Source organism: Sinocyclocheilus anshuiensis, unplaced genomic scaffold, assembly GCF_001515605.1.
Source record: "Sinocyclocheilus anshuiensis isolate Anshui unplaced genomic scaffold, SAMN03320099.WGS_v1.1 scaffold1286, whole genome shotgun sequence".
Lineage (NCBI taxonomy): Eukaryota > Metazoa > Chordata > Actinopteri > Cypriniformes > Cyprinidae > Sinocyclocheilus > Sinocyclocheilus anshuiensis.
Genome location: NW_015554223.1, coordinates 539426 through 561311, shown reverse-complemented (window position 1 = coordinate 561311; position 21886 = coordinate 539426). Strand labels below are relative to the sequence as shown.

At 37.1% G+C, this 21886-nt stretch overlaps 3 protein-coding genes across 10 annotated transcripts in view; 2 read left to right on the top strand and 1 right to left on the bottom strand.

Annotated features, from left to right (window-relative positions):
• Positions 1 to 13735, top strand: part of LOC107671176 (sodium/potassium-transporting ATPase subunit alpha-3-like) — a 46037-nt gene extending 32302 nt beyond the window's left edge. For all 3 annotated transcript variants that reach the window (XM_016464053.1, XM_016464051.1, XM_016464052.1), the window contains exons 3-22: positions 1140 to 1253; positions 1338 to 1397; positions 2430 to 2633; positions 2739 to 2852; positions 3161 to 3295; positions 3387 to 3504; positions 3594 to 3862; positions 4621 to 4819; positions 4923 to 5167; positions 5472 to 5664; positions 6259 to 6571; positions 6902 to 7052; positions 7178 to 7346; positions 7434 to 7588; positions 7702 to 7825; positions 11530 to 11675; positions 11781 to 11911; positions 11992 to 12093; positions 12598 to 12689; positions 12907 to 13735. In XM_016464053.1, coding sequence (XP_016319539.1) covers positions 1140 to 1253; positions 1338 to 1397; positions 2430 to 2633; positions 2739 to 2852; positions 3161 to 3295; positions 3387 to 3504; positions 3594 to 3862; positions 4621 to 4819; positions 4923 to 5167; positions 5472 to 5664; positions 6259 to 6571; positions 6902 to 7052; positions 7178 to 7346; positions 7434 to 7588; positions 7702 to 7825; positions 11530 to 11675; positions 11781 to 11911; positions 11992 to 12093; positions 12598 to 12689; positions 12907 to 12935 — 3063 coding nt within the window. In that variant the 3' untranslated portion in view covers positions 12936 to 13735. The remainder of the gene's footprint in view (positions 1 to 1139; positions 1254 to 1337; positions 1398 to 2429; positions 2634 to 2738; positions 2853 to 3160; positions 3296 to 3386; positions 3505 to 3593; positions 3863 to 4620; positions 4820 to 4922; positions 5168 to 5471; positions 5665 to 6258; positions 6572 to 6901; positions 7053 to 7177; positions 7347 to 7433; positions 7589 to 7701; positions 7826 to 11529; positions 11676 to 11780; positions 11912 to 11991; positions 12094 to 12597; positions 12690 to 12906) is intronic.
• Positions 13736 to 16467: 2732 nt separating this feature from the next.
• On the bottom strand, positions 16468 to 19615 carry LOC107671214 (prenylated Rab acceptor protein 1-like). Of its 4 annotated transcripts, none has more exons than XM_016464115.1 (6): positions 19503 to 19615; positions 18885 to 19175; positions 18370 to 18582; positions 17365 to 17462; positions 17130 to 17231; positions 16468 to 17040 (listed from the first exon to the last, which is right to left on the bottom strand). In XM_016464115.1, exons 2-6 carry the CDS (start codon positions 18953 to 18955, stop codon positions 16952 to 16954), a joined length of 573 nt encoding a protein of 190 aa, XP_016319601.1. In that variant the 5' UTR covers positions 18956 to 19175; positions 19503 to 19615; the 3' UTR covers positions 16468 to 16951. The 4 variants fall into 4 exon arrangements, with proteins under 4 accessions (XP_016319601.1, XP_016319602.1, XP_016319599.1 ...); XM_016464116.1 differs by having other exon boundaries at positions 18885 to 18994; XM_016464113.1 differs by having other exon boundaries at positions 18885 to 18987.
• Positions 19616 to 21047: 1432 nt separating this feature from the next.
• The window catches only part of LOC107671190 (DNA-binding death effector domain-containing protein 2-like), a 20707-nt gene continuing 19868 nt past the window's right edge, over positions 21048 to 21886 (top strand). For 2 of the 3 annotated variants that reach the window (XM_016464078.1, XM_016464076.1), the window contains exons 1-2: positions 21048 to 21152; positions 21616 to 21761. The gene's annotated coding sequence lies outside the window, so the exon portion shown is untranslated. The other variant, XM_016464077.1, reaches the window with a different exon arrangement.

Below are 21886 nucleotides of genomic sequence, written 5' to 3'. Positions count from 1 at the left end.
GAGTTGCATTATTTTTATTCATTTTGAGGAATACTGAATCTGTTTTTTTTTGTGTGAGATGAATTAATGAATATTCATATTTATTTTAGAACTACAGTAACATCTTCTGATTTCTCTCAACATGGGGACAGGAGAGCTGTCAATCAATAAATTGGAAAAAAAAAAGTAACTTGCGTTACTTATTTGAAAAAGTAACTCGGATATTCTCTTGTAAATTAAAAAGTAATGCGTTACTTTACTAGTTACTTGAAAAAAGTAATCTGATTACGTAACTCGCGTTACTTGTAATGAGTTACCCCCAAGACTGGTCATGAGGTCAGATGATACACGGTTTCCTGCTTTAATGATGACTGCCCCACTAAAATAGCACCACCTGAGTCTAACGGGAGCCATCTTGGCTCTGCTGGATTTATTCTGCACTGCAGTCTTCCGGTATGATAGGATTACACATCCAGCCAATAGAAACAGAGGATTTACGGAAGGGGTGAATTATGATAGTACATTGAAAGGTCAAAATCTGTCCATGACAGAATAATTATCTCAACCTCAGGCTATATATTTCTAATCGGATAAAATAATCAGCCTGTTAGATGAAAACAGAACTGAAATATTCTCCAAAGTCTGAACTTTCAATTTTGTTTTCATTTAGATAAAGAACAAAGCGTGAACAAATTAGATTTAAGATGTTTTGAAGCTCATGCACTCTCTGAACTGTGTTTGCGTGCATGTTTCACTACACATTTTAGACTTTCATGTAACTGTGAACTGAAACAGACACATATTCAACCTAATCAGAGTGTCTTTGATGAACAACAAGAGTCTTTGTGATGCCACACTCACTTCATATGAATGACAGAACGGTGGGAAGTTCTGTATTCTTTCAGCAAATTAAATGAGGTTAAATTACCTCTTTGAGGTGACCACACAATCAAGAGCACAAGAGGGACGGTTCTGTTCGGACACTTCCCATGACCCACCATCTGCCAGACCAGTGTTCAAACTGAAATCACTGTAAATGTAGGGTAAATTACTTGAAATGTTCTTTATTATGATCTTACATTGGTTGAACCATAGCAGGTAGAGACGAAACTCTCATTGAATGTCTAAAGTTAATTAACTGATTATTCTCTGTGTTTTAGTATGGGCGATCGGATAGCTACCGCGTGGCCACCACGCAAGATAAAGATGATAAAGGTTCTCCAAAGAAGAAGGGGATGAAGGATCTTGATGATCTGAAGAAAGAAGTTCCCCTGGTTAGAATCACACTGACAAATCAGCATGGTAGCAATCTTTTGTCTTTTTCTTTTGTTAATTTTCCTTTTTACCTTCCATTTCAGACAGAACACAAGATGTCAGTTGAGGAAGTATGCCGGAAATTTCAGACAGACATTGTTCAGGTAAACTTACAAATTATTTAGTGTATGCTAAAACCAGGTTTCCATGTTTGCTAAAAAAATAAAACACCCTTGTCCAAATATAAATCTGATGTGTGTAGGTGATTTAAAATAAAATAGCGCAGAAAATACTTAGCTGAGTTTAAGTGTATGAAGAACACATCGTTGGTCTTGAGAATGACAGTTTTGCAGTGCTTATTGACCACTAGGGAGCACCATACTCTGTATAATAGATTGGTTTAAACGTTTTGCATCCCCTGTAGGATACATGTACTTCTGCTGTGACAAAGCTGCTTGTTTTAAGGAGTATCAATAGGTGTCAGTAGATAAAGATAATGACTGTGATTAATTTCATGATTCAAGAAGTTTCTATAACTGTATATTATTCAATTAAAACAATAGTTGTTGATGGAAAAAATAAAAATAAATGCGTCAATTTATACATATTTCATCTTGTTTTTAGCACTAATTATATCTTGTAATTAGCACGTATTTTAAATAAGGTTTTTGTTCATTTATTTATTTATTTAATACAAGTTTATATCTTTTTAATAAGTAAAGAAGAAGATAATATTAGCTCAGAAAATGCTTATTTTAGTTTTACGTTTTTGAATACATAATTTGTCTTGGGAATGACTGATGCGCTGAACTGCTTATTATTGAGCACTAGGGAGCACCATACACTATATAATACATTAGTATTTATTTATGTAATATTTTATATCTTTTTGATAAATAAACAAATAAAAATTTATTTTAAATAATTTCAAGTCATCTTGTCGCCTCCTTGTATGTTTACTGAGGCCCCCTGGATGAGAACCACTGGTATAATAGACCCTTACTAGTACACAGCATACTTGATATGTTCACACAGTGAATACTTAAAATAAAACTTTGAATTTGCATTTGAAAGTAACTTTTGCTCATGATTAATTCAAATTAGTTTTTGCATTTGAGCTACTTGTTTGAAACTGAGTGGCACGACATTGATTTAGTAAATTTAGACAATGATCTCTCTTTCTCTCTTCGCAAAAGGGTTTAACTAATGCAAAGGCTAGAGACTATCTGGCAAGAGATGGGCCAAATGCTCTGACCCCGCCTCCCACGACACCCGAGTGGGTTAAATTCTGTCGTCAGCTGTTCGGAGGTTTCTCCATCTTGCTGTGGACCGGAGCCATTCTCTGCTTCCTGGCCTACGCCATTCAGGCTGCTACCGAAGATGAGCCAGCTGGAGATAATGTGCGTATACATTCACACACTAGCACCATTAACTACACACATCCCTTTCAGTGAATCGACATTGAATATGAATACATGAATGTGTCTTCTTTGGTCTCCTCTCAGTTGTACCTGGGTATCGTGCTGTCTGCTGTGGTCATCATCACTGGCTGCTTCTCCTACTTCCAGGAGGCAAAGAGCTCCAAGATCATGGAGTCATTTAAAAACATGGTGCCCCAGGTACTGGCGACACTCCATGCAAACTTAAAATGCACAGAAACACAACGAAACAATGAGTAGAAATAACACTCTTTGGTTACACTTTATTTTAAGGTGTCCTTGTTACAGTGTAATTATACATTTAAGTACTGAGTAATATTAATTAACTACATGTACTTACTATATGGTTAGGTTTAGGATTATGGTTTGGCTTAGGGTTACTTGCATGTAATTATGCATAATAATTAGTTATTATAATAGTAAGTAAATGTAACATGTGTAACAAGGACTCCTTAAAATAAAGTGTTACCCATTCTTTCTATCCACAGCAAGCGTTAGTAATCCGTGAAGGAGAGAAAATGCAGATCAATGCTGAGGAAGTGGTAGCAGGCGACCTGGTAGAGGTCAAAGGTGGAGACCGAATCCCAGCTGACCTTAGAATCACCTCTTCTCATGGCTGCAAGGTATGTGGTTTATAAACTTCAGTCATTTGTAAAGAATCGTACCTGTGTTGCTACCTAGTAGATAACTGTGTGTCTCTGACATCATACATAGGTGGATAACTCCTCCCTCACTGGCGAATCAGAACCTCAGTCGAGATCACCTGATTGCACTCATGACAATCCTCTGGAAACCCGTAACATCGCTTTCTTCTCCACTAACTGTGTGGAAGGTGCGGGATTTGCTACAGTGAAGTGTTGAACCTGTCTACCTATGTAAATGTCAAGTTTAGAAGCGTGACGTTTTTTGTTTCTCTTTCAGGCACTGCTCGTGGTATTGTGGTCTGCACTGGTGATCGCACCGTGATGGGCCGCATTGCCTCACTGACCTCAGGACTGGAGACAGGGAAAACCCCCATCGCCAAGGAGATCGAGCACTTTATTCACATCATCACAGGCGTGGCTGTCTTCCTAGGAGTGGCTTTCTTCATTCTGTCAATCATTTTGGGATACAGCTGGTTGGAGGCTGTCATTTTCCTCATCGGAATCATCGTCGCTAATGTGCCTGAGGGTCTGCTGGCTACTGTCACTGTGAGCACATGCAGTCATCTAAGCATTTGAATAGGAACCAAGAATCAAAAACACACAGTGTAACCAGTGTTGTCCAAAAATATTCAGCACGACCAGGTAGTTTCCAGAGAAAATGACTCTGAAATGAACTTTTTTAGTGAATTAAAAACATTCAGTACAACCAGGGTAGGCTGATTCCCAACTGAATGAATCTCATGAACCAGTTCTTTTCAGTGCATCAGAAACATGACTTCACACTAGTTCATTCTTCGATTTTGGAGCCTTTATGTTTTTTGTTTGTTTTTTGGTAAAGCAGAAACATTTAGTATGACCAGTGTAGTCTGATTCTTGGGCAAAAGACTAGGATTATTTTTAGTGCATCAAAACATACAGTGGATTTATAACCGTTATTGGACTGCATCTAAATAGACTGTGAAATCAGTAAAAAGTCTGTGTAAACACCTTTTGCAATAATTGGTTTAAATTAATTTTTAATTTATAATAATTTTAAATGATCAATTCATAATAATTTGGCAATGAACATTTCTTAACTGTAACAGGCTCTGATTGACCATTCTTAATCTGAACAAACTGCTTCCTGTCACTTAAATAATATGAAAACCAAAGAAATGCATTATCAGCTACTCCAACACAAGCCATTCATTCCAATAAAACTGAATGACTTAATAGTATCGAAGGCAGCACTAATTCGCATGAGACGAATTGGAACAAATTTTAAATTCCTAAATGTAATTTAATCAATGTCTCTTAAATCTCAGGTGTGTCTCACTCTGACGGCGAAGCGTATGGCTCGGAAGAATTGCCTGGTTAAGAATCTCGAAGCCGTAGAGACACTAGGATCCACCTCAACTATCTGCTCAGATAAGACTGGAACTCTGACCCAGAATCGAATGACTGTCGCACACATGTGGTTTGACAACCAGATCCATGAAGCTGACACCACTGAAGATCAGTCTGGTTTGTTCTTTTCTTCTTATGCAGAGCCTAATGATGATCTAGTCTTGCCCACTTTATGACACCAGTTTTTCCCTCCAGAGTCTAAGTTGGTCTCTTTCTGCAGGTGCATCATTCGATAAGAGCTCAGTGACATGGGTGTCTCTGGCCCGTGTGGCGGCTCTGTGTAACAGGGCTGTGTTTCAGGCAGGACAAGATACTCTGCCTATCCTAAAGAGGGATGTGGCAGGTGATGCTTCTGAGTCCGCCCTGCTCAAGTGTATCGAGCTGTCCTGTGGCTCAGTCAAGATGATGAGAGAGAAGAACAAGAAAGTAGCCGAAATCCCATTCAACTCCACCAACAAATACCAGGTTTGTCATCAGTTACTGATTTTCAAAATCAAACAGAAAATATCAATATGAGTTGCAATCAATGGAAAAGCTGAGGTTCAACAAACAACCCATAGCACATTGTGTAGTTCAAATATTGTCGTCATTGTGGAAATAGTGGAACTAAATATTGTTTGGTTCTGATAAAAGACTAGATGTAAATCTAAAATTGTCAGATGTGGATAATAAAGTGTGTGGTGCAGCTCTGCAGCATGTCAAAAATAGAAATGGGGTGTAATCACAAGCTTAGTTAGGCTCAGTCATCTCTTTTTCCATATTTCCCCAGCTGTCTATTCATGAGACAGAAGACCCCAATGATAACCGCTACCTGTTGGTGATGAAGGGGGCGCCAGAGCGCATCCTAGATCGATGTTCCACCATAATGCTGCAGGGTAAAGAGCAGCCCATGGATGAGGAGATGAAGGAGGCCTTCCAGAATGCCTACCTGGAGCTTGGAGGACTTGGGGAGCGAGTGCTTGGTGCGTATATACGGCGTATATTTCACAGCACTCTAGAATACTGAAATCCTATTGGTCAGTCACGGCATTCTAGGTGAAATATTTTTGTATAATGATCGCTAAACTGTATAATTGACTGTTGTTCATTTTCTACAGTTTAATAGCACTCTGTGGTTTCTTTCTTCACTGAAATCAATTATTTTAAATGTTGAATTAAATATTTGATGTTCATTTATGAGTTTGAGCAGCTGTGTAATAAGCAGAAAAATGTATCATTGTTGCAAAATAAACCCCTTTATGATAAATGAATGGTTATAAAATATAACCGCCTTAAAATTGAATATATATAAAAATCGATTATATACATATATATATATATAAGTATATGCATCAAAAGTTTGGATTTTTTCCCCCCCAAATTGAATAAATTGCATTTTAAAATATATTCAAATAGAAAAAAAGTTATTTTAAATTATACTAATATTTCAGAATATTACTGTTTTTACTGTCATCAAATAAATGCAGTCTTTGCGGGCATAAGAAATATCTTTCAAAACATTAAAAAACCCAATTATATATTATACAAACATGTGTAAACTTGCCTTCTTTCCACAGGATTCTGCCATGTCTTAATGCCCGAGGACCAGTACCCAAAAGGCTTTGCCTTTGACACAGAAGATGTGAATTTCCATACAGACAACCTTTGCTTTGTGGGACTGATGTCAATGATCGACCCGCCCCGTGCTGCTGTGCCTGACGCTGTGGGAAAGTGCCGTTCTGCTGGAATCAAGGTCATTATGGTGACCGGAGATCACCCCATCACTGCCAAGGCCATCGCCAAGGGTGTGGGCATCATCTCAGAGGGTAACGAGACTGTGGAAGACATTGCTGCCCGCCTCAACATCCCCGTCAGTCAGGTCAATCCCAGGTAATACAATGACCAGCACTGTAAACGTAAAAATAACATCTCAACGTGCATTTATGGTACGGTCAGATTAGTGAAATTTCATGTGCAAAAAAGGTGTCATTGTCTGTCAATAGTATAGTGATGAATGAAGCACAACTCACACAGAAATCACCTCCAAACCAAGCAGCTTTCTATTGGTCAACGCGGCCAACCTATGAACCTATTGCGAAATCTGTATGGCAAAATATTACGCCCTCACGCAAAACTCCTTTTGAAATATTGGATTTTGCCTGTAAAAATTTGCCGGACAAAGTTATTTATATATTTACCAGCATTTATTGTTTGTTTCAGGGATGCCAAAGCTTGTGTGATTCATGGAACAGATCTGAAGGACTATTCTCAGGAGCAAATAGATGAAGTTCTGCGGAACCACACTGAGATTGTGTTTGCCAGGACATCTCCTCAGCAAAAACTCATCATTGTAGAGGGTTGCCAGCGGCAGGTAAACGCACATCCTGGCATTCAAGATTGTTTGTGGTCCTCAGTCGTTCAAAAGTCCTTTGTAATTTTAATAATGTCCTGATTGTAGTTTTCTATACATGTCCTGTTTATTTTTCTGTCACTTAGGGAGCCATTGTGGCTGTAACAGGTGATGGTGTGAATGACTCTCCAGCCCTGAAGATGGCTGATATCGGTGTTGCCATGGGCATTGCAGGGTCTGATGTGTCTAAACAGGCTGCTGACATGATTCTGCTGGACGATAACTTTGCCTCCATTGTTACTGGAGTAGAAGAAGGTGAGTAAGACAAGAGAAGACTAGTGAATAGGAGGGCAGGACTGATGTTGTCAAACAAGAAATGTAAATCCATTTCTCCCCATTCAGGCCGACTTATCTTTGATAATTTGAAGAAGTCTATTGCGTATACCCTGACCAGCAACATCCCTGAGATCACCCCCTTCCTGTTATTCATTATCGTCAATATCCCTCTGCCCCTGGGCACCATCACCATCCTCTGCATCGACCTGGGAACTGACATGGTAAGCACTAAAATAAGGAAAGAACAATAGGGAAAAAAATGACCTACTCTCACACTATTATACACACTAATTTACCCATACACAGAAACGTAACTTTATCTCTACCTCCACAGGTACCTGCTATTTCCCTAGCTTATGAGGCTGCTGAGAGTGACATCATGAAGAGGCAGCCCAGGAACCCTCAGAGAGACAAACTTGTGAACGAGCGTCTCATCAGCATTGCTTATGGACAAATTGGTTAGTCACAAACAACTTTGAAACTGTTTGCTGTGCTATAAGTAAGAAATAATTGACGACGGGCCGTTGAATGATTAAAAAAATAATTCACACCCGAGGTGGTGATGTGGCCACGATGCGAAGCGGAGCATTATTTTTCTAATAATTCAATGGCCCGGAGTCAATTATTCCACTTATACTACGGTTACCACACCTCAAGACATTGATCAAGGCATTCGTCCGGTTTTTGTACTTAAAACGCTATTGTGAGTAGGATTAATTTCTTCCGCATCTCATCCAACGCCTCCGTTGCTAATTCCAAAACGTAATTTTAGACCTAGTAATGGAGGCTTGAGCCAGGGGCGTCGCTAATGGGGGGGAAAGGGTGAAAGAGTGCATAGGGCCCAGAGGTCTGGGGGGCCCGCGATCTGCTCCCACCCCCCGAACGTTATTTTGCGTTCGCGACCCATTCCCCCAGGGCTCTACAGTGCGACCATTTTAGTCGCATTTGTGACTGAAAACTACTATGTGGTACGAATATTAAAAAAAATAAATAAATAAAATTTAGACGCACCAGTGCGACTGACCCAATCAGCATATTTTGCGCCCAAGAGAGATTCAAAGGTTTTTACAACATGTTTTTGCAGCGTTGAATAATGTATCGCAGACATATCTATTGATTCATTGAACGCAATATTAATCGGAATCCACTCACTGCTCAAAACACCTGAGTTATGCAAACTCGAGTCCTCTCATTACAAAGACACATGGAAATAAAACATTCATTGTGCAGTGGAACTTTGTGAGATTGCGATGAAAGGTGAGTTTTTAAAGTGGATTTTAAAGATTATTAAGGGAGTTTGCAAATGTGATTGATTTAATACAACAGTTCAATAAACAAGAAGTTAATATTAAGTGACTTACATTGTCTCACTATAACAATATTGCCTGATTTTGCTCTTTTTCGTCAACGAAAATAGCTTCAAAGTCACAGGTGAGCCGCTTTGCATCTCCATGGATCTGGTTGCATCTCGTTTTTAAAGTATCCTTTGAGTTGTTTAAATCATTTCAATCAATCAATCAATCAATCAATATTTCTGATTTTCAAACTGTTATATTTAAAATATTAATTTCATAAGATTGTTATGAATTTTAAACATCTATATCACCTCTAAGCTTCATTAAACTTTTGTAAATATACCTAGCCTGTATGCCACTTTTGTGTTCTTCTGTGCCACCTCTGTAGTGCAAATGAATGATTTCTTTTGATTGGTAAATTCTTATTCTGCTTGTTCTTATTTGATTGTTTGAAACAAAAGAAAGAAATTGTAAAAAAGCTAAAACATACTTTTTAAAATTTTTTTTGACATAAAATGTGATTTTGAGGGGGCCCTATAGCAAATTCAGTGCACAGGGTCCAGAATTCCTAGCGACGGCCCTGGCTTGAGCCGTTGACAGCAGACTAATGTAGATGTTAATGAAGTTATTAGAGAGAGAGAGAGAGAGAGAGTGTATATTACCTCTCTGAGTCTGTGTCTCTCAAAATTGTTCGGCAGCAGCATCTCTACTAACAGTGAAACTTTAATTCCATTTTCTTTACGAACAGCGCCATTGTTTCCTCGCTTGTGAGAAATATCATGTAGCTTTTCAAATAAAATCGACAGAGCAGCGATAAAAACGTTAGCGCGTCTATGTTTCTGTACTGTAAGTTACGTATGTGCGTCTGTGCGGGAGAGATAGAGTATGTGCTTTACCTACATAATAAAACGTAATTATGTGGCAAAACATGCAAATGATCTGTCGTTTTTATCATATTGCTTACTATATTTATTTGTTTGGCCAGTGTTGTTGTGGGTTTTGGTTATTGTGCTGTTGTAAGACCTTTGAAATAACAGAAATCATTTGGCGAAGTGATATGGACATGTAATGCGGTCCAGAGCTGCCTGGAACTACGTTCGCTGTGCGTTTCCCTGAAAATAACTGCACACCTTAGAACGTTCGTCAGCCAATCAGATTCAAGCATTCAACGGCCCCATAGTATAAGCTGAGTATAAGCTACTAAAATTAGGGTTTCCATGGTCATGAAAAACGTGGAAATAAAAATTGTAAATTGTGAGTTCTAGGCCCGGAAAAGTCATGGTAATTAACAAATATGGGGGGGGGGGGATCATCTATTTATTATCCAGTTATCATTACAGGAAAAGATATAGAAGAATCATTTTAAAAGAAATTAAAAGAATTATAAAATAGAGGAACTGTTTTATATTTGAATGTATTTTAAAACGTAATTTATTCTTGCTATAACAAAGCACAATTTTCAGCAGCCATTACTCCAGTCCTCAGTCTTCTGTGTTACATGATCATTCTAATATGCTAATTTGCTGCTCAAAAATTATTTCTTATTATTATGAATGTTGAAAACACTTGTGATGTTTTTCTTTTTGTGTGAAAAATATTTTGTGGTTTTCGGGATTCCTTGAGTAGAAAAAGTTCAAGAGAACATGAATTATTTGAAATAGAAATATTTTGTAACATTTCAAAAGTCGAAAAGTAAAATGATTGAAAATGTAGTGTGAGAGCTATAGAGAGCAGACGACCCCTTATGCTTTCGATTCCCTCTCACGGTACTTTGATGTCATTCAACGATCGGTCTGCACAGCGCTGCTTCAAGTTGAACACACCTAATATGTATTTGCATCGCTTTGACCGTTCACTGTAGATCCCACCTTCTCACGTGCCACGATTAGTCAGTTATGTACAATGCCTGCATGTTATTGGTCAAACTACTTTTCGATCATTACCTTCAGCAAGTATGAAAACAGGAAAACAAAGCCAAAACCTGGATATTTTATGCAATATAGAAATCCTGGCCAGGACGTGTCAGAGAAAAAGAGGATGTATGTTCACCCTATTACTGTCACTTTTGATCAGTAAAAGTATTATTTCTTTTTTTTTATCTTTGATCCCAAACTTTTGAACCGTAACGTATACGTATATACGTATATCATTCAGATGTTGAAATTTTGAACATTAAACATAAAGCATTAAATATTTGAACAGATCTTACTTATGTACAGATTTACTCATAGTACCACAAATAAAACTAGAGAACATTATGAACTTGTCTAAAAACAATAAAGAAACAGCGTTTAACTATTATATGTGACCCTGGACCACAAAACCAGTCATAAGGGTCAATTTTTCGAAATTGAGATTTATACATCATCTGAAAGCTGAATAAATAAGTTTTGCATTGATGTATGGTTTGTTAGGATAGGACAATATTTGGCCGAGATAAAACTATTTGAAAATCTGGAATCTGAGGGTGCAAAAACATCAAAATATTGAAAAAATCGCCTTTAAAGCTGTCCAAATGAAGTTCTTAGCAATGCATATTACTAATCAAAAATTAAGTTTTAATATATTTACAGTAGGAAATTATATCTTCATGGAACATGATCTTTACTTAATATCCTAATGATTTTTGGCATAAAAGAAAAATCAATAATTTTGACCCATACAATGTATTTTTGACAATTGCTACAAATACAAATTGCCCAGCGACTTAAGACTGGTTTTGTGGTCCAGGGTCACATATCGTTTTGTAAATTGAAAAAAAAAAAAAAACTACATTAAGAAATGTTATTTTATAAAACGGTCATAAATATTAAAATTGTGCAGGCATCTGCGGAAAAAAAAATGTAAGCATGTGTTTGTGTGTGTAGGTATGATCCAGGCATTGGGTGGTTTCTTCAGCTATTTTGTGATTTTGGCTGAGAATGGCTTCCTGCCTTCACTGCTCGTGGGCATCAGACTCAACTGGGATGACCGTTCAATGAATGACCTGGAGGACAGTTACGGACAGCAGTGGGTGAGTGTTTTAATGAGTTGTGAAGGTGATTAGATGTCATGCATGTCTCTAAGGTTCAAAGACGTTTCCCTGCATGTTGTAAAATGGTGTGTTCATGTTCCCCAGACATACGAGCAGAGGAAGATTGTCGAGTTCACATGTCACACAGCTTTCTTTGTCAGTATTGTGGTTGTACAATGGGCTGATGTCATCGTCTGCAAGACCAGACGCAATTCAGTATTCCAGCAGGGCATGAAGTGAGTTCAGGAAGTGTGTGTACATTTATGTGTTTGAATTCACAAGAACATTTGATCTAACTGTGTTTGTCCTTTTACAGGAATAAGATTCTGATCTTTGGGCTGTTTGAAGAAACAGCTCTCGCTGCATTCCTCTCATATTGCCCGGGCATGGACGTGGCCCTCAGGATGTACCCGCTCAAGTGAGTTTAACACACACACACACGTGCACAAATGTATACATGAAAATGGATTTTCCAGTTACAAGCACTCATCCAATTCCACCTCTGGGGTCAGTAAGGTTTTTCTGTTCGTTTTTTAAAGAAATTAATCATTTTAATCGGCAAGGAAGATCAAAAATGACAGTAAAGACTTCAGTGTTCTATTTTAAATAAAAAGCATAACCATTTATAGAGGAATTCATGCTCCTCATGTTTCTTGAATATGGGGTCTAAAAATGCATAAATGCATTGAAAATCAAACTGAAATTGATTCCGATTTCATGATTCATTTTATTAGTAAACAAGCAATTTAAATATTAGGTCAGTAATAAATACATTTGAAATGTACATATATCACATGATCTAAAGTTACGCTATAGACACAAATGTTAATGTTTCATAATCTGTTACATGAAGTTTATTATACTCGATAGTATTCTGCAACTTAAAACGGTCTCTCTTCTCATTTGTCTCTCTCATCTCCAGGCCGAGCTGGTGGTTCTGTGCTTTCCCATACAGTTTCTTAATCTTTGTTTATGATGAGGTCCGAAAGCTGCTCCTGCGCCGGAACCCCGGCGGTACGTGTTCCTTCATACTGTCCCAAAGACACATGCACAAAATTACACACTTCTTATCAGTATATCTTGCATAAAGCCCCCGAATTGGATCATTAAATGTCTTTGTTTGCATCAGGGATACAATAAAACACTGTTCAATTAAGATTGAAATGAAAACTCACCAGATGTGCAGCATTTCTCAAAGTGATTACTGCTTTTTTTCTGTCTTTTTTTGTAGGATGGGTGGAAAAGGAGACATATTATTGATCAACAAATCTTCTTTACTCACATTCCTACACCTTCCATTTTGTTCTACTACTCCTCTTCCAACTAAGACGCACAACCATCCTCTCCCGCCCTCCTTTTAAAGAGACAGCAGCTTTAAGCCAATAGCACGTCTCTCCCTAAAGAGGAAATCACAAAGCACCTTCCACACTCTCAAATGTCCACATCATGCCCCCCAATTCCTATAATAATCTTTGCATGTATTTTCACACGGCTGTGTACATAAAGTCTACTATATATCTAAAACTGGCAGCTGCATAATCAATTATGTAGATTCGAAAGGAGCTTTTGACGCTAAAAAGGGAGTATGTACGCTCGCCTATTAAAAAAGGCCATCCCTTCACCTATCCTTTACATCCCTGCCTTTTCCCTCAACCTATCCTCCATTCACACACGGATACACAGATCACACAAAACCTGTTGTTGGTTCCCAATGCACACACTAAACTCTCTGTTTAACATAGGAACTTTGACTTATTTCACTCGTTTTGTTAATAATTGTGCTTGTTAGGTGATTTGTGTTCTTTAATCACTAATGGAGGTGGTTTTGGTGGCTTTGTTGTTTATATTTTTTATTTTCTACTTAAGTTTGATTGACATTGGAATCCTCTCTCACTCTCACTGACGTTCTTTCTCTGTCTTTGTGTGCTTGTTTGACCGGTACAATAACCCCAAATGTTTCAATACACTCTCTGTCTCTGTGTTTTAGGGAAAATGTAAACAATACCACATCTGATTAAACAAATAAAGACATATCTTGGAAGATAGAAACACTGAAAAACAGTATAAAATGATTCTCTTGCATGTTTGAACCCACTTGACTGAAACAGAAGTCGTCAGTTCCTGACAGGTTTTGCACAGAAAACTAGTATGATGTTGAACAGCATCTCTGGAATAAAATCAACTGCCGTTGTGAACCGAAACACACCAGGTTTTGTTGTTCCCCCCCTTTATGGCACTTAAATTGGCTGTTTTTGTACATTAGCTGTTGAAGGTAGATTTCAACTTTTATCTGTCATATCAAAAACAATTTGTTCTCCTAAAATCTGATTCGAGAAACAAACTTTATCATCTAAATCATTTCTGGACCAACCAATTGAGCCTGGTGTGTGCAGGTTCCACCGCTGGTTTATCAGGAGATGCGATCGGTATGAAGCAGTGTCAGGTGTGTGTGTGTGTGCGTGCACGCGCGTGAGTGGAGGGACAGTGCGCTGTTGCCGTCAGCCATTGGCAGATGTGTGAATATTGAGTATTCAATTGAATATTGAATATTGAGACTAAAGACAGAAGGACAAAACTACTGGTAGAAACATGAATCTGAAAGGTCAAATCCAATAAAACATCTAGTGCATTTAATACTACCAACAAGTGATGTCTGACTCTTCATTTCCCTTTTTCATCTCTTACTGGATCACAGTTAAATCACTGTTAAGTGTTGTTAATGTAAATTAAAAATTAATTTTCTGTAATTTGAAATAAAAATGAATTGAAGCTAAAGAGAATTTTTTTTTACAGAATGACAAAAGCACATAAAATCATTAAAACTCAAATGAAAACTATTTCAAAATATTTAGAAATACTATCTTAATACTAAACTAACACTGATGCAGATAATTGATAAAATTATTTTGACGTCACTGTTCTCAGCTGGTTTTAAAACAGATTTTACAATGTTGTAATGTTATATTTCTTTCCAATGTCATTTTCTTTTACCTTGAGTAGCTGTGTTCATGGTCTTTGATCATGAGGACATGTAATGCAACCTTTATAAATCAGCATCTCCTGGATTACCAAGTGTTTACCAACAGACCAGTAATTCTGCACCAAAAAAGTCAACAACATAAAAATTGGGGAAATGTTTTCTACATTTTAAAGGTGGCTAAACCTATTTATTTTGCCATCCTTGCCATCCCGAGACCTCAAGGTCATTTTAATAGCTCACAAAATAAGTATCAGGCCAATAGTTAGTCTTTTCCTAGTTTTATGAGAATTGATAGCAAATAAAAATTGAAGGTATAAACCATTTCATATAGTGCATTCCTGTTTATTTTACTGTATTTTTATATATTAAATTCTATTTTTTTTTTTATAAGTCATCCAGTTGTCCTTTGTGACACAACTTAAAAAGCTTGAATAATATCGGCTTACTCTGTACTGATTAAATCCGAGGAAAATTCTAAATTATATAAAATAATTTTATACAAAATAAAGGTTAAATTAAAATCAAGTTACACATACATCACTGGGGTCCCTGGCATCCCAAACGTGTTGTTTATCCCTTTAAACAATAACCACAATTACATCTACTTCTCTTAACAATGGCAAACAAGACTGTGTTTTTAGGCCACAGCAGAGAGTGACTGTAATATGCTGACCACAGCATTCATCATACATTGATATCACTGCAAACTACTGACTTGCAAAACTGGGCTGCCACACACACACACACACACATCCCTAATGTCCCTTGGGAAATTCTATGGGCTCACTGCAGTGCTCCTCTTTCTTTCCCCCTCCCTCCTTACTGCACTGCTGTAATGGAATATCGATCGGCTGCTCTTGCCGCAGTGTTTAAAAGGAAAGGTAGAGCCCACTCAAGGTCATCACTATGGCAACTTAAAAATGAGATGGACTGTCACTGGTCTGATGTCATGACAGGTCACATAAGTCAAATTTGCGTGATAAGACAAAAAAAAAGAGAAGATGAAAAAAGGCAATAAGTCTAGATATTTTTCCATGAGCAGTAATTAAATAAACATTAGACTTGAAGGTATTGTACAGACTGAGCATTTTATTGCACTTCCCATTTGATACAACAGAAGCAAGTTGTAAATAAAAGACAATAAACAAACATTTCCATTAAATGAGAGAACATTTATATATATATATATAGACAGTACTGTGTAAAAGCCTTAGGCCATTAGTATTTTCACCAACAAAAAAATTGTTTAAGCAAATTATTTCTGTCATTTTCTGTAGAAATAACTGGCTTAAAATCTTTTTTTGTTGTTGTTGGTGAAAATACTAATGGCCTAAGACTTTTTCACAGTAGTGTATAAAAAAACTTCCACTGGGAATATTGGCATCAGAAACTGGTTACACTGAATAGCAATAATAAAAAATGTCTTTGCTGACACATACTGTTATTAAATCATGCATGCGTTAGCTGTCCTCACAAGACTGATATAACAACATATGAGCTAAATATACAAATGATTTTGTAATGACTGGTACCCTATAAATCACACAAACTGTGTACATTCTTGTTGTCTGAATTTTTTTCCTCGCTATTTTGGATGATCCAGCACAACATGTTGATCAAAAGCTATTACTCATATTTGTCCTTTAGTGTGAGAGGATCCTTTAAAAGCATAGTTAACCCAAAAATCCTGTGATTTACTTGCCCTCACATAATTCCAAGCTTGTATGACATTCTTTCTTCTTCTGTGGACCATAAAAGAAGAAATTCTGAAAAATGTCTCAAGTGTTTTTTTTGTCCATACATTCAAAGTCAATGGGTTCCAATGTTGTTTTAAACCCAGTTTTCCATTCATTGTGGACAAAAAAAAAAGTCTAAGCATTCTTCAAAATCAATTCATTTGAGTTCCACAGAGCAACAAAGAAGTCATACAAGCTGGGAATTTTCATTTTTGGTTGACGCCTTTAAGGACAGTATAAATTTTAATCGTTTTTTCAACTAAATTGGATTTTTTGCTTGGGGTCACAGTCAATTTAGTTTGTGCTTTAAGGATGCTATAGAAATAAATAATGCAACAAATGAACATAATATCCAATAGGTACCAGTAAAGGCATTTGAGGTCTTTCACTGTGCTTGATCTGTTTAGGGCCATGTCAGTTTAACAGTCTGTATTTCTTTGCTGGCCAATCTGTGAGCAAACTGATATTGCCAAATTAGTGCAAAAACAATATACGGCAATATAAATGATGAGGCAAGACAATTTAGGTTAACATGAGCCAAAAGGAAAAAGGTGAAAGGTTTAAACAGGTTCCATGAGCAGCTCATCTATGTCACACGACTCCAGCTCATGAAATGCTGCATGAGACCCGATAACAGCTAGTGTAGCACCTAAATAAGAGAAAAAAAATCCAAGAGTTTCAGAAGAGCTGTTTGGGGAAAAACACAGAAGTACAATGAGATAAAGGTAAAAATCTTACCTAGTACCCAAAACACAGCAGTTCCTGCACCTGCGAGCCAGAACACAGGGAAGGAAACCCCTCCTGCTAAACCTAACTGGTGTCCCTGAGTCAACTCACGACCTGAGAGAAACAGAAGAGTGTGTTACACACATCACATCAACTATTCAGCCCTTAAACTTCAAGCAAACAAATCAAATGACGCAACTCATACGGCCTCACACATAACCACTAAAACAACATCTCACTCTCTTACCGAAAACAACCAGCTTCTTTTCCAGTGTTTTCAAGTGAATTATATAGAAGGCACCAGCAAACACTCCCAAAGCAATCAAGAGCATCGGGGAACTGATGCTGGAGGAGAAAAGGAGAGAGAAAACAGTTAACTGGCATTTTATTTGAACATCCTGTGAATGTTTATTCTGTTAAACGCCTTCCAGATGGTTGCGTGAATGTGGACCTTCAGAGAAACTTAAACACACACACCCATGTTGTGTACATAAGAACAGAGGCTTGTTGAGCGTTTTTATTTCTACTACAGTGAGCCTTTTATGTCATTTGAAGAAGTTAAAGGGGTCCTATTATGCTCTTTTACAACGTCTTGATTTTGTTTTGGGGGTGTACTAGAACAGGCTCTCATACTAGGTTGTTCGAGAAACACATAATTTTTCACATATTTTACATTAATACAACACCTCTCTCCCCAGTCTGGCATGAACGGCTCGAATAGTTCCTGTATCAAATGAAGGCCTGCCTTCTGAAATACGAAATGTGCTGTGATTGGTTAGCTGGGCCAGTGTGTGTTGTGATTGGCACCACTCGGCGCCTGGTCGGGAAATGTCATGCCCCTTACCACAGCCGCCTGCGAGCTTCAGTGTAAATATTGCTCAAAATCAAATCAATTTGAGCGCGATTTAAACCCTGATGATTATAACACTTTAAGTTTGTCTGCCTTGGGAAAGCTAGCGTGTCTCCGACATGATAACACTCGTTGTCTTCTCTAGTGCAGCTCAACCAGGTCTCATCCCATTCGTCGATATTTGTGATATCACAAATCCCGGAAAATATGCGTTGTAGTCCAAACGAGTCGTTAAATAAAATATCTCCTTTTGAAGTGGACTTTGAGCTTTGTAACTTTACTGATCTTTTTTATGCTCAAACAGCAACATTACAGACTAACTAAAGTTGAAAAAGTGAAAAAAAGCATAATAGCACCCCTTTAAATAAAATTCTAGATGATTATTAGTAAGCAGTTCCTTACATGCAGTAGAGAATGAGTCCCAGAAAGATGAAGGCGTAGTTGCTGTGAAAGGTGTCCAGATTCCTCACCACACGCTGGCACAGCTCTCCAAAATTCCGAGGTTTGGAGAACTTGCGCTGGTCCACAAAGCTGGCCCATGGACGGATGGACTTTCGCCTGTGGTCCACCCAATCCTTAATCACATTACCAGACAGACCTTTGGGCAGCCACAGCCTGATTTCCAAGACAGACAGGAAAATAGAATTAGCAGAGTAATAATGGTTATACATATAAAAAATATATAATATAATAATTTTAAAACATAACTGCATCATAATAACACAATTAAGGGTAATGACGACACATAAAACATCACATATGGCATTATTTTTTAATTTAGTGTAATTCAAAATAATGACAAACAATAGAAATGAAAGGAAATTAATAACTGTATATTTATACGACTTAAACATTTTTAGGGCTCTTGAGCATTTACGGATTGTAGTATTTCTGGTGATTGACGGCACTTTTCTCACCTCCCCAATACTCCTGCCCCAGGAAGCTGTTCTGCCTCGCTGCTGAAGGGGTCACTTGCTTTTCCATCCATCTCAATGTGTCACTTACACACAACTGCTGACACTTTTCTCGTTTTCAATTTTTTATGAAACAATGAAGAAATTAAATAAACATTATTTTTTATAGCTTTCATTATTCCAGCTACTTCGTTTAGAACACTTTCCATCAACTGTGCAGCAAGTTATAAATGTCTTAAATTACATTATGTGCGCTAATGGAAAATCGATGTCACTCATGGGTTGGTACAGAAACTGCATTCACAAAGAGAAAGAATCCGGAAGAACAAGTTTGTTAAGGTGCAGCATTACGTCAGATGTGTCCAAAACATATTAAGTTATGAAATATAAGACCATCTAACAACACGATCTTTTTGACGGGTTGGTATAAAAACACCCCACAAAGTTTGTTTATCAAATCTGTTATGAAAACTAATCGCTCTCTCTTAGATCATGTTGATTCCCCCACAGCTATGAAAATCTGATAAAAGTGAGCTTTGAGAAGCGACTGTAGAGTTAGATATTATGGCTAAAACGGCGCATTGAGAGGCAAATAAAACCTAAAACTAAAATCTTACTCACAGAACTTTCTGTAGATGTATTCCGTGTGTTGATGTGCGGCGGATGCGATGTGTTTAGCCAGCTGGAGCGGTGACGAACCGATCTTCTTCTGCAGTAGTTAATCATGAGCCGAAGTAACGACCGCCACCTAGTGCCAGGGACCAAACCAACAGGACACACGCGTATTTTTATTATGAATTATTATGAATTATTATTTTATCTAAAAGCCATGACGTCAATTTGTAGGCCAGTTAGGAAGGCTAATACACATGGGCCTTAGAATACAGTTGTTTTTTATTTATTTATTTATAAGTTAATTAAGATCTGTGGATAGAAGAGGACGTTTTGTTCTACAACATTACACACTGCCATACCTCATTTTACTAATTACTAAAATGCATATTTCATGGACTACAACTACCACAAGAATGCATGACAAATTGGACAATGGTATTTCTCATAAAGTAACTTGTTAGTAGCCTACGGTAGATAAGTAAGTATACACTGCTGTTCAAAAGTTTGAGATCAGTAAGATTATTTTTTTTGTGTTTTAAAGAAGTCTCTTCTGCTCATCGTGGCTGCATTTATTTGACTCAAAATACAGGATGTTAATAATAATATTGATAATAATATTGTAAAATATTATAACAATTTAAAATAATTGTTTTCTATTTTAATATACTTTAAAATATAATGTAATTCCTGACATGAATTTCCCTTCCCATTATGGCGACATTTGGCGGACGATATCACATAAACGTGACATGTGACTGGTTTGTCAACAAGGAGCCTCGATCTACAAATTATATGCGAGTGAATTTCCTCCAAATACACATGTAACGATCTGCGAATGTGCGGAGATCACAGATCACAGATCAGTCAACAAAACTAGCTAACGCTCGAGCGTTGTTTTTGTGGGTGGTGGGGTTAGAACAGATTATTTTTTTTGTGTTTTAAAGAAGTCTCTTCTGCTCATCGTGGCTGCATTTATTTGACTCAAAATACAGGATGTTAATAATAATATTGATAATAATATTGTAAAATATTATAACAATTTAAAATAATTGTTTTCTATTTTAATATACTTTAAAATATAATGTATTTCTGTGATGCAAAGCTGATTTTTTATAATCATTACTCTGGTCTTTAGTGTCACATGATCCTTCAGAAATCATTCTAATACGCTGATTTATTATCAATGTTGGAATCAGCTGTGCTGCTTAATATGTTTTTTTGGAACCTGTGATACTTTTTTTCAGGATTATTTGACGAATAAAGTTAAAAAGAACAGCATTTATTTAAAATAGAAATATTTTCTAAGTCTTTATTATCACTTTTTATCAATTTAACACATCCTTGCTGAATAAAAGCATTTTAAAAAATCAGAAAAGAAAAGAATGAAAAACAATTACTGACCTCAAACTTTTCAACGGCTGTGTATATTGTTACAAAATATTTGTTTCTTTTTTTTATTTCAAAATTATTTTTTTAAAATAAGATTTTGAATAAATGCTGTTCTTTTTAACTTTTTATTCATCATGTGACACTGAAGACTGGAATCACAGATCAGTCAACAAAACTAGCTAACGCTCGAGCGTTGTTTTTGTGGGTGGTGTTTGGAAGGGTTAGAACAAGAGTGTAAACACAATCTAGATCAACAGTTTGATACAGGTAAGATGCTTGTTGAACCTCAGTTACTGACGTGAAATATGCGTGTTTTTATTCATACGGCAAAATATCAAAACAAATCGAATCAGATCTTGTTGTTTTAAAATATTTTTTGTCCGGGCGCTAATATACAAAGATGTTGATAACAAGTGGACTCTTGTGCTATGTGTAATCTGTAACATGTTTCTTTCCCCTTTTTTTGTTTTGTTTTTGTTTTTACATCGAGTGGTTTTGGTGCAGTGTGATGTCAGGGCAGCTCAGAGAAAAATCTAGACTAGTACTAGAGGCAGAAAAAACAAAAACTAGTACTAGAGGCGGAAGTCCGCTGCAGGAATGCCAGCTGACGCAGCAAACACGAACATTTGAACGTAGTCTTAACCCTCAACCTTATAGTTCGTTCAAATAATTGAACGGTGTTTTACAGTTAAACATTAATGCACGTCTTTGTTTTTTTCTGTTCCCTCAGCTCAAACGTGACGCTATATAAAGAGAACACGTGACCCAGCGCGACTTCAAGAGGAACGTTTGACAGCAGTTGGAAGAGCGGACTGACGGGTCACCACAGAAACGCTTTTCGGACCAAAATAACTGCGTTGTTTCCACTACGACCATGTAAATATCTTTCTATGTTGTTTTTATACCAATTGTAGACACAAAAACTGGATTTGAATGTTTTCTAGAACTATATTTTAACCTACAGTCGATCCTGATAGTTAGCTCGTTGGCTAACATGTACA

Coding starts and splice junctions, on each gene's coding strand:
- LOC107671214 (XM_016464115.1), bottom strand. CDS start 18,955: ATGGATGGAAAAGCAAGTGACCCCTTCAGCAGCGAGGCAGAACAGCTT. Junction 17,463..18,369: donor GGACTCATTCTCTACTGCAT/GTAAGGAACTGC, acceptor TTTCTCCTCCAG/CATCAGTTCCCCGATGCTCT. Junction 17,232..17,364: donor AAAGAAGCTGGTTGTTTTCG/GTAAGAGAGTGA, acceptor TGTTTCTCTCAG/GTCGTGAGTTGACTCAGGGA.